The sequence below is a fragment of the Acyrthosiphon pisum genome, chromosome X, assembly GCF_005508785.2.
Source record: "Acyrthosiphon pisum isolate AL4f chromosome X, pea_aphid_22Mar2018_4r6ur, whole genome shotgun sequence".
Classification (NCBI taxonomy): Eukaryota; Metazoa; Arthropoda; class Insecta; order Hemiptera; family Aphididae; genus Acyrthosiphon; species Acyrthosiphon pisum.
The window spans coordinates 39,792,666-39,805,623 of NC_042493.1; the positions used below are offsets into that span (position 1 = coordinate 39,792,666).

The window sequence follows — 12,958 nt, forward strand, 5'->3', positions numbered from 1 at the left end:
TTGATGAAATTTATTTTCATACTTTATATTTTAGGTAAAAACAAAACTGCCATTGGTATTGCAAAACGGAAAAAGGTTTCAGGTTTAGTTCCTTTTGAAAAACTTGATGTTTTGACTAGAAATCTTGAAATGTTAAATTGGTTTGTGGATAAGGATGTGGCCAGTATTTCGGTATCTGGAAATGGATTTATAAGTGAAACAGCAATTTAAAATAATCCAAATTATAAACATTGAGCTGTTTTAGACAGTTACCTTGCGATTTATGATGTTACGTATCTATTATCTATGTACAGCGAAGCGCACGTTTCTAGTAGTGTTTGACGATAAAACTAATAAGGCAATTAGTATATTATAACATGCTAAGGACGTAGTATAAATCAATTAAGCTATAAAAGTGCCTTCTGAAACCAATGTATTATATTATGGTATGGGTGTTTTGTTCCTATAATAATAGTATATATGTACAAATAAAAATAATATTTATCTACACGATAAGCTTTCAAACGTATTTCCCCGGGAAAGTCAACACTCGAGTCGACAAGCATACCAAGTACGGGACCCGAACTCTATACAGTGTTGCCATGTTAGCCTTTTTAAGGCTAGATCTAGCCTTTTCCGTTCTAAGCTGGCTCATACAAAATTGTATCTGGATCCTGGCCTTTTTCCTAGCCATTTATTGTTTTTATCCAGCTTATTTCTAGCTTTTAGATATTTCTAAAATGTTCAACATTTTTTTTTTATAATTTTTGATATCACCAATACTTATCAGGACGATTCATTACTTGGTAATATTTAATGTTACTTTAGGGTTGCCATCAATGTACGAGTGAAGTCATAGATAATAAAAGATTTTATTATCTAAACTGATATTATCTATTAAAAAACAAAAAAAAAAAAACACATCATTGAAAATCAATTTATATTTATCACTCCGCTTAGAATCTAAAAAATATCTGATGGCTATAGATAGTGTAACTTAACGGTAAACTTTTTTTTTTGTTTAAGGTAGAAAAATGTGTGGGTTTATTACTGATGTTAAGAACAAAAATGTTTATGAAATTCTAACTCATAAATAATTTACATTTAAAAAAATTCTCATGGCTATAAATAGCTCAAAATGTGTCAAAATGAATTGAAAGTTTTACCATGTGAATATTTTGAGTGTACCTACGGTTATTCGTTTTTGAATTACAATAAAATATAAAAAATCGATGCGAGCGTCTAAAATTTGAATTTTGACTAATTCAGAATAATCACGAAAATGTGCAAATCATTTTGAGTTCAAAATTCATAAAAATTATTTTTTATGTATCTAAAATTTGACAATTAAATAGTATATTTATCACAAGAATCTCTACCTTTATCCAAAAAAAAAAAAATGCCTACCTGAAACCTAAATTAAATTTTTATGAGCGTTTGAAGCTCGAATTTTTACAACATTAGATATAGACTCGAATTTTCATGGAACGTTATTCTTATTTAGTTGTTATTAAAAAATGAATAACCGTAAATACTTGAAATTTAGGTACACCGAATGGTTATTTTCTATACTTAATAAAATTTTCAAAATATTTTGACGCGTGTTTTTAAAAATATTAAAAAATCATGATTCAAATTTTTTTTATAATAATTTTATGTTCATTTGTGGAAAAAATTAGATATTTTAACCAAGAATAACGATTTTAGTTAATTTGTTATAATTTAAAAATATTATTCTTGAGTACTTGAAACTTTTAAAGTAAATCATTACATTTTATACACCCCATGATACTTTCAAATTCAATTTTTTTGATAAAAATGAATTTAGCCGCCTGTAGTACTAATACTAAAAAAAAAAAAAATTGAGCATGACATCCAGCTTTTAGAAATAATTTATCAGAACTTTTTAATGTTAGTTTACGAATAAAAGATCGATTATAAAAAATTATTGTAATTTATTGTAGGTAGTAGGCTTTTGACAAACCAATTATTTTTAAACAATTATTTATACTATAATTTTTATCTACCTAATTTCTATGATATAAGTACATCACATTGTGTAAGTTAAGTTATAGAATGTTTTATACACATTTCATTGAAACCATAAACAAAAATGTCAGCAACTATTGTACAGTTATTGCTATTTTACCAAATAAAATATTTTGTCACATCATCTGTTTATAAGTACAGTAGAAACTCGAATAATCGTCACTATCGGGACCAGGACTATGAGGGTTAACAAAAAATCATCCATAAGCCCATAAACTTATATATTTTACAACGTGTGTACATATTTTCATACAAAAATAATACAAACATAGCTACATACTGTATAAGATAATCTGCCAAAAAATAAATCACAAAACACTATCTGTTATTTAATTTAAATACTTGTCATTAGAAAAATATTATTCATCGAAACTTGAAACAATCTACTGTTACTTAAATCATAGTTTTCAATAGGTGTTCAATGACATTATCCAAAGATTTATTAATTTTGACTTAGGTTTAGGTATATTATGCTGCTTATATTTATTAATGTTAACTACCTATTTAAATAATTATGAAGGAGAATAACCAACTATCGTACGAAAAGTGCTTCGGGTTACCTTAAGTTAAAACGTAAAAGACGCAACGTGATTACTAAAAAATTTATTTACTCATAACGAATTATTATTTAATGTGTATTTTAAAAAGTAATTACTAATTAGGTTACAAATGTAAATCAAGCCACCTAGTTAAATTTGTTGTAATTTATGTATTGATACACATATTTAAGTAATCAGGAGCTTTCATTAAAAAGTAAGTCTAGAAAAGATCAAGGGCGCGGCGTAATGGTACGTGCATTAGAAATACACAGGTGACAATTTACGCAATGATCTATGTCAATATTGTATGGACCCGTTCAACTAGACTGTTCGTGAAATAATAATGCACCTCTGCTGCGAGTACGCCGCGTGGGTCCCACCACGGAGACATGGGCATGGTTACGTCCGGCCACGACGGCGCACAACGCTATCTCTGGAGCGTTGCATACTTAACACTTTTACATGACAAACTATAATAGATATTATAGTCTGTCTAGTGAGAGTAGTCTCCGCGCGCCTACCAAAATTGGTCTGTTTTCGCGCATTATCGTGCGTACCCTGCCCTGTGTGCCGCCCACCGACTGACGGCGCGCTCCGACGACCGTCTGTACGTGTCCACCATGAACTAAGAAGATGTAGACTGGTTATGACCATGGTAGGCGAGTGGTAGAGGTAAAGTCAGTAATTGTTATGGTACCAGAATCATGCGATAGTGTCGGTGCCTAGCGGTCTTCATCGAAAACGCTAGGACTGTTATGATATCAATAACAAAATATAATAATGAATGCCGTCGGCTCACAGTGGTATGAAACACGAATTTAGAGTGCCAAAAGTACCGTTTTTTTTTATCAATAATTTATCGTTACAATATTCTGATGCTTAAACCAGAATTTCAAAAGAATTAATTAACATACACCTGACTTACAACTGTTAGTATAAAATATATACATTATTTGATTGATAATATATTCAAACTTTTATACATTTTCTTATTATTTAATATTCACATACTATTCAACGATAAAAATAGAATTTTTTTAAAACAGTTATTACATTGTATATCTACATGTAACGGCATATTATTTTTTTCGTAATATTGCTATATTATGTTGACATTTTAAGTGTTTTAGTGGTTTTTTAACTTTTGAGGAGTAATACTTAAATTTACGCAGTTTTACCAACTATTCAATACATACATATTGTAAAGGAGATTGATAGCTCTTTGAAAATATAAACATTTTTTTGCTTTCAGTTTCAACAGTAATTTACAAAAATGGTTGTCTTTAAATAAATATATCGTAGATATTATTGTAAAAACCTCGATTTTGGTGCTTTATCGACTCTTAAAGTTAAATGAAATCTTTTCTTTCAATAAATATACACATTTAAAACAAAAAAAAAATAAGGAATTAAAGAACCAAATTAACCATTTAAAATTAATAATTTTTTAAAATATATTCTACGGAGGTAAATCATTGCATATAGGTACCTATACTCCGGAGTCCGGCCCACGAGAGTCCATAAGTAAACCGCGCATCGATACTGACGGTCGCGACAGCTGCCGGCCGAATTTTCTCCCACCATAGTGCTGTTCCCACCACTCGGCAACGTGAATACAGCTGGTCATAAAAACACAGCTAACGACGGCTGTCGGCGATCGTTGCCGGCCGGTTTCCGATCGGTAGATTCAGCGTATGGAAGGGGAACCGATGCGCAGCGACGGACGCGTTCTGACATATGGACTCTCGTGGGCCGGAGTATACTATATTGTTTGATTAATCAGTTAAACTGATTTCAGAAAAGGATTGATTTATGTCACTTTCTTCGCCTTCTGATTCTGGTATTATCAATAATTTTTTGGCATCATCTGATAACTCCTGTTCATATTTTTTTGACTCATTACGAATGGATGGGTCTGAAGAAATTAGCAGTATATTTATTTAAAGAAAACCATTTTTATAAATTACTATTGAAACTTAATGCAACAAATGTTTATATTTTTAAATAAAATAAAATTTTATCGTTTCAAGTGAGAAACCTAAATAATATAAAAAGCATGGTTTTTACAGTAAAACAAAAAAATTATCTCTGATTGGCTGAACCCCGTCATTCAATTGAGGTTTACCATATGGTATATCATTATTTTATCACACGATACCACAGTAACCAAACGATACCGAATAGTTGATATATTCAACTTTTGGCCGTGTGGTTACAGATAAAGTGCAGAAAAATGATAACTAAAAAAATAATGATAAAATTTAAATAACCTGTAATTAAAATTTAATTGAAAATTCAGTTGAACATTGAATATTATTTTCAATTGGTTACATTTAATTATTAAATTGGCTGTTTGAAATTGTTAGCATGTCGTTTATCAAAGTAAGTACACTAAACTTTTATGAATATTATATCTACATTTATATTTATTATAATTTCATAAGGTATATTTATAAATATACATTTAATTTTTAAATTATTTTTATGCACTCATTCAGTAATAACTTAATCATTTGCTTTGTTATATTGACACCATAAATCAGAGGGGGTTAAGAAGATGGCTTTGTTACAACATTTATATGGGTAAACACTTTTCTTTAAATAGTAAAATATAAACTATAATGTAATTATAATGATAAAGCTTTAGATAATAAAGATGACCTTTTAGCAAAATTATTAACAACATTTTCTGTCTGTACACTAATATCTGATTCACATGATATAATTAAGAGATCTTCAAGCCTATTTTGAGTCATTGTTGACCTAAGTCTGGTTTTAACTATCTTTAGTTTTAAAAAAGATCTCTCTGTAGAAGCGGTTGATATTGGTAAGGTTACACCAATTTGTATTACTTGATACAAATTTGGAAAGATACCTTTCAAGCTTTTAAGTGAAAAGAATTTATACATTATTAAAAGACTTCCTGAATACTGAATTGTGTTAGTTGTCAATTCGTTGTCAGTTTCATTTTCATCTTGATTTGATTCGTCACAACTAGATTCTTCTTCAAATGATGAGTTTGTAGTATGGAGAAAATCAGGTAATTTTTCAGAAACAGTTATTTCAATATTAGACTTAATGAACTGAATATACTCTCGTAAAATGTCATCTTTATTGAGGAACCGTTTGTAATTCTCACAAATAGAAGAAAACGCATCGGAGGGAATACTTAGTTCTTTTCTCATAGCATAAATAAGCTTTGGGGATATTAATGCCAAATCTTTTGCAATATCTATGGTGTTATCTTTTTCTGTTAACCTTTTTTTTAGTTCGGTTAAAACTTTATCAATAATAACAAAGTATGTATTTACTTTGTAAGAAACAACAGGATTATTAATTGGATCATCACTATTCGTTTCACCAGATTGACGTGGAACTCTCCTCTGCATTTTAGTTGGCAAGTTTAATTCTATTTCAAAATTTTAATCTTGTGCTGTGGTTTTCGCTGTATCGTAAAAGTCTTGAAATATTGTATCACATCTTAAGTTGGAAATATTCTTTTCAGATTTTTTTAAAAAATCAATTGCTGTTAAAATGTCAATATTATGTGCTTGAAGGGCTCGACTAACTGGTTCGACATAGTCGAAAATTTTTTTGAAAACATTGGCTGTTAAAAGAAATATAAATGATTCCAAATACTGAATAAGTCCGTTACAGCTCCAACCCAATAATCCACTTGTCCTTCTACATTCTTCACATCCTCTAATGTATCCAGAATTGATTCTAATGTCTTTAAAACAGTGTCAAGTGCAAATGCTTGCGATATCCACCGGGTTGTTTCAACTTTTTTTATAGACCTTATACGTGAATTTGGGTATCTTAGCGTTTGTTTTTCACGATAAATGGAATTACGACTTTTGCTACAACTTATAAAAACAAAGAGATTTTCTAAATTCCCAAATAAATTAACTGCTGTAGAACAAGAACCAACAGCAGATGTTATTATAAGACCTAATCTATGAGCATGGCACCATATGAATACTGCTTGAGGGTTAATTTCTCTAACTTTTGTTTGTAGTCCATTATACTTGCCTTGCATACTAGCTGCACCATCATAAGATTGTCCGACCAAATATTTTTTCCAATCCAAATCATTAGATTCCATTACTTCAGAAAATAATGTAAATAAAGCTTGTCCAGTAGTATAAGCAGATTCTTTCATACCAATAAGTCTTTCACAAACTATTCCAAATTCGTTTATATAACGCACAATAAATGTAACTTGTTCTTTCCTAGACACATCAAAAGTAGTATCAATGCTGAAGTTTAATTTCAGATTTGATGATTGTGCATATTTCCTCTGATATTGCGCTAATAAGTAAATTTTGCTGATTCCAAGATATAAAAGATAATTCTTTTCTTCCTTTTAATTGGAGATTTGATATGTGAAGTGAAATTTCTGGCGAATGAGTGGACAAAAGGACAACTAAATCTTTAAAATTTCCTTTTATAATGTTAGACCACTGTTCTCTATGTCCTCTAAAAGACAATGAATGATATCCAAGATATTTAATTATCTCAACAAGTTGTCTTACTATTTCTCGATTGAAAGCTACCTGTTTCTTTCTTTCTTTCACCATTATTGGAAGTATGGGCATACAGGATTCTCTCAATTTCACACTAAGTGAGGCTTCTACGTGTACAGATGTTGTTTCATGTGCAATCAGTGCTATAGTACCATTTTGAAATTGACGAAATCCATCTGTAACCCATGCTTTTTGGGCATGTCTTCCAAATAAAATACAATATAGACAATACATTTTGTTTAACCTAGGAGAATATGTTAACCAATCCCTGTGTTCAGTTCCATCAGATAATTTTCTATAGTACCACGATTCATGAAAACATCGATTTGCTTCTTTAGGGAATTTACCATTGGGTAATTCATTACTTTTTGGTTGACATGGACCCCTTTTAACACCAAATCAATCATCTCCGGAGTAAATCTCGATATTTTTGATAAAATGGCTGGATCATTATCCCAAGTAGACAATGATGACATGAATATCAGTTCTTCAAATTCGTATTTATTGTTAAATAATAATATTCACATTCATAATTATTGAACAATTAATATTCTTAAATGTTAATAATACTTTCAGAATAAACTGGACAATTTTAAATTTAATGAAATTCTCAAATAAATATAACACACATAACTACCTTGGTTTGACTCACTTTCATCATTAATACTATCTATAGCAGTTTGGTTATCCGAGAGAGAATGTACATCTTCTAACATATTGACAATTTCAAAATACACAGTTAATATGATATTTATTTTTAAATTAATATATAGATATTACAAAAAATTAACAAAATTGAATGCCCAGAAATACTAGAAAGACTAAATTTTAAAGCAAAAATTAATTTAACTAGAAATAACGATTTATTCACTTTGAAAAATATACGAACCAATTATTCTTTTTCCTCCCCAATAAATTCACTGATGTCTATTGCAAATTCAGTTAACTTAGATTTGTTTTTTGTAATATTATAAATAGTATTAAATCAGCATTTAAGGTTTGATTATTTAAAATGTATTTTTTGTTTTGTTTCAATGTTTTTAATTGTTCACTGTTAATTCAGTCTAAATGTAATTATATTTAATATATTGTAAACTATTACTTATACTATATCTATGTTTAAATAATATGTAATCACTAAACTAAATATTCAGCATATGTTTTGTTATACTGTACACTATATATTAATATTGTAAATGGATTTATTCCGTAAATAAATAAATAAATTATACAACAATATTTCACATGCATGAACATTATATTTTATAATTTCTAAAATGGAAGTTTTTGTTACTTTATTATTTTTTTCGTAAAGTCAATTTCAAATACATAAAAAACAATCAAATAAATAATGAAATAAACATGAACAACTGTGAACTCCCAACGGTTATTAAATTTGAAAAACTTATCATTTTCCTGGTGATATTTTTGTTTTTTTGGAACTAAAAACTCTGTTAGTGTACGATAATTGTGACTTTTAGACGACTTTCGCTTTTTGCAAGCTAATACGTGTCTTTGCCAATTAGTTGAATTAATAATAAAATCACGAACACGACCACAACTTACAAAAGTGGTAGGCATTGCAAATTGTGTTTGATGTAAATGGAAAAAGTGTAGGCCGTAAGGAAAAAGCGAATACTTAATGTTAATAGTGAATACTAACCACCAACCTATTCCAATAAATAACTAATAATAAACTTAGATAATATTTTAATAATAATTTTATGTTATCATTGGGTACAAAAACAGTCTGTGGTTCATATTGCTAATCAGTGTTGCCCAAAGAAAAGAATTAATCATAGACCTCATATTATTTAACATACTATTAGATTAATTGTAAAATAATTGAACTTTTAATCTATACACTGTGCCGTGTGGCGAGTGTTAACTGTTTTGTAGGTTCTACACTACAACTGTATAATATCAAAATCACGATTATTTACATTTTACGTATGGTAATTCATAAACTATATGTAAGAGGACCCCAATCCCCAGGACACCCACCCTCTAAATTAGGTCTGGCAGTTGCCAGACTTGAACCATGTTCTCGGCGCCACTGGCTGCTAGTACTAGTACTGTTAAGAAAATTATTCCAGGTGCCCCAACTAGTGCTCTTAAGGATATTCATCCAGATTCCACTCCAATGACTTTGCCTTCTTGGTTTCATTCATTATCAGATCATGATGAGGATTTACATTATGAAGAATCGCCAAAGGGTGTTTTCAAATTTATATTCAAATCATTTTCTTTATAGATAATTATTGTTTTATATATATATATATATATATATATAGATATTCATAAAGAGCAATCAACTTCCAATACTGATCAAAAAATTGTAGGAGTTTCCAAAGAAGAGTTTAAAAAAAAAAAGTTTAATAACATCAATAATAATAACATTAATCAACATTAATAGCACCAAAAAGAAGTTTAATAACATCAATGGAAGTTTGTAGACCACTTTGGAATCACAAAATGTCGTTGGGAGAAAGATCTGAAAATATAAAAACAATATATGGAATAAAATATTTACTGAATTTGACGGTATATAAATTTGTTAAATCATATGCTATCATTAATTATTCATAATACATTTTCTTGATATGTAGGCAAATATTCTATTCAGGGATTAAAAAAGAGCTGGAAATATCTTAAGGAAAGATATACTAGGGAAAAAAAATTTTGGGGTAAGTGGTGCTGCAGGAGGTAAACAAGAATGGTGTTATTTGAGCATTTTAAGATTTTTAGATGAAGTATTGATAGTTTAAAAATGGTAAAAATATTTAATTAATTGTGTCCGTTTGCATAGCCAATTTATACGTGACATAAAATGTAAAAATAAATAATTAAAAATAACACATAGCTTAACATGTCTTTTATGAAACATACATTGACTATGCAAATGGGCATTAGAAATATAAACATGTATTCTTATTGTATTATGCACAAACTGTTAAATAGCACTGTTGACAACCTTACACCTTCACACACCAGCCTTGAAAATGGTTCAAATCAAAACAAGACAGGAAGTCTGTAAAAAGTATATATTTTTAGATTTTTCAGTACTTCATCCCTGAAACTGAGTAATTAATGAAATATGTATTTTTATACACTACAATATTCATTTTTAATCACTGCAAAATGTATGTTTATTTCCAACAGGGTCTGTTATGGAAAGACAAATGGGAATGATTATGGAAGATCTAAAGCGGAGTAGACCTATTCCCCCATTGGAGCCTGTATTAATTGAGCCTGAGTCCAACGATGACACCAAGTTCAGTTCATATTTGGCAAGCTTGACGTCAGACTTACCAAAAAAGAAAAAAGAATTCTTCAAGGACAATTGATTGCTATTGTCATTGAACAAATCGATAACTAAATGTTTAATACTCGCAATTTTTATTTTTTATTATTCTAAAGTTTTGTGAAAAGGAAACTTTTTTATTTATTATTTTATTTTATTAATGTTATGTTAGTAAGTAAGCATTGTCTTTTTTTATTATTCTAATGAAATATATTTATTTGTGATCAATAGTTATAAATAGTTATTGCTTTTTACAAAATTGAATTATATATTATCATACTGAAATGGAACACTGCCTTCTGTGGCAAAGTAATCTGTTAATTTTGACCTAATTTCCTTTGAATTTCGATCGTAAAAATTTGTTCCCATTTGACCCACAGGAACTAAACCAGCAGAATTATGGTTTGCAATTTTTTCAGTTTCACCAAAACATGTAGGTGAGTAATATGTGTATAGACATATAAAATAAAAATGATTTTCATGATAAAAAGAAATAAAGTGCATGTAAAATTGTAAAGGGTGACATGTATACAATTTACGTATACATTAGACAATCGAAAATATTGTATTACTTGACTCAGTTTCTTTTTTTTAAAATTAAATTATGAAGAACCACTGTTGCTTTGATGATACTCATCACAGTTGGCTCAGAAGCAATAATCACTCTTCTGTATATACGCCACCTTGATACCAATATTCCAAAGCAATTTTCTATGCATCTTCTTGCTCGGCTCAATCTGAAAATATAAAAAAATGTTTTAAATTATCCCTATACTCCGTTTCACGAGAGAAGGTACACGTTTTTTCGTCCGTCGATGCGCATCTCCCACCAATTTCGCCCGTTCGTTCACGATCGTAAAATGTTCCGGCTGCGGTCGGCAACGACTCGTTCACATACGTACCGCCGGGCAGTAAAAAGTGGGGGAAATTTGGCCTTCGCGCCAGGGTTGCCAGGTTGGGCGATTTTAGAACCTATATTGGCGCGTAAAAATCAGCATTGGCGACTGGTCGCCAATTGGGCGATTTGAAATTTGTATTTGGCGTTATTGGGCGATTTCAAAAAATATTAAAAAGTTATAATTATTTTGTTTAGTTGGTTATTAACAAGAATTTGATAAGAAAATAAATTTTTTTTTCTTTTTTTTTTATCAGTGTTTAATGTTATTAGAAAATCTTAACAATCAAATAGAAAATAATAATATGATAATAGTAATATATGACCGTGGTATAAATAATGTAATGTTGATTCGTGATAGTAAATACAATCTTGCCCCACAAAACTAATTTATATCTATGACAAAAGTGAATATTGACAAGTACACCCTACAACCACAGAATAGATACAACTGCATCGTTATCATTTTATCTTTCTGAATGCCAATTGCCGATCATTCTCTGTAGTCTGTACAACTCTGTAGTAGTTGTAAGTGAACATAATTATTTATAGAAGATGGAAACTAGGGAAGACCAAGATGCATTGTCTTACGTCTGTAAATACACTAAAATATATTATACAAATACAAACCGTAGTTATCAGTTATCAGTATTCCGTTTGGGTATGGCATATTTCAAGTCTTACATATTTTAATTTGTCTTCATCACGAATTGACTCTACAGTCCACACAATTACACTTGCAAAATCAAAATGGTGAAGTATTCAAAGTATGAGAAAAAATACAACACTGAATGGGAAAATAGTTCTAAATTTTCTGGTATGTAATGCTAGCTATAATTTTAAACATAGACAGTACAATTTTTACTTAACGATTTATCCACATTATACATACATTTATTTTAATTAAAAAACTGTATTGATGTATTGTTGTAAGCTATCAATTAATAATAAATTATTGTTATACTAGGTTGGCTTCAACGTGCGCCAGATGCACTTTCAGATAAAGGGGAAGCATACTGTAAGCTCTGTAGGTCTGTTTTAAGGGCCCATAAAACTGATCTCTTAAGACATGCTAATACAATAACCCACAAATCCAGAGCTAGCAGTTTAATTGTTGAACAGCAACCAGCTCTTGTCTCGTATGGTAAGAAAAATTAAAAATTGTTTTAACAAAATATATAATCTCCGTTATAATATCCATTGACCATTTTAAATATTTTATTTTATTTTAGGGTTTACAGCCAAATCTGATTCTGATAAAAAAAGAGATTTGAAACTGAGTATGTTTGTTGCAACACATTCAGCTATTAGGACCATATATCATCTTGGTGAGTTACTAAGGCAAGAAGACATAAATGGTTCTAACAGCAATCCACTATCGTTTCTTCGACTCCATCGTACAAAGTGTACAAAGTTAATTACACATGTTATAGCACCAGCGTACTTAACGGAACTGGTTGAAGACGTTGGTCAAAATGCTTATTCAGTTATATTAGATGAGTCAACTGATATAAGCACTCATAAGTACAGTAGAACCTCATTAATCCGGACCTCATTAGTCCGGACTTCGCTTAATCCGGACAGCCGTTTATAATACGTAAATAAGAAATTACGCTAGTTTTCCCCGTAGATTAAAATAAACATGAAAACGAGTTCTACAAATTTC

General features: G+C 29.7%; 2 protein-coding genes across 2 annotated transcripts; both read right to left on the reverse strand.

The window, feature by feature from the left end:
• Positions 1-5,194: 5,194 nt before the first annotated feature.
• LOC103312039 lies at positions 5,195-5,956 on the reverse strand. The gene has a single exon (XM_008192042.1). It carries the CDS (start codon positions 5,954-5,956, stop codon positions 5,195-5,197), a length of 762 nt encoding a protein of 253 aa, XP_008190264.1.
• An 864-nt stretch (positions 5,957-6,820) lies between these two features.
• LOC103312040 lies at positions 6,821-7,327 on the reverse strand. Its single transcript, XM_008192043.1, has one exon. The coding sequence runs from the start codon at positions 7,325-7,327 to the stop codon at positions 6,821-6,823; it is 507 nt and encodes a 168-aa protein (XP_008190265.1).
• Between the last annotated feature and the right edge of the window lie 5,631 nt (positions 7,328-12,958).

Coding starts and splice junctions, on each gene's coding strand:
- LOC103312039 (XM_008192042.1), bottom strand. CDS start 5,956: ATGCAGAGGAGAGTTCCACGTCAATCTGGTGAAACGAATAGTGATGAT.
- LOC103312040 (XM_008192043.1), bottom strand. CDS start 7,327: ATGTATTGTCTATATTGTATTTTATTTGGAAGACATGCCCAAAAAGCA.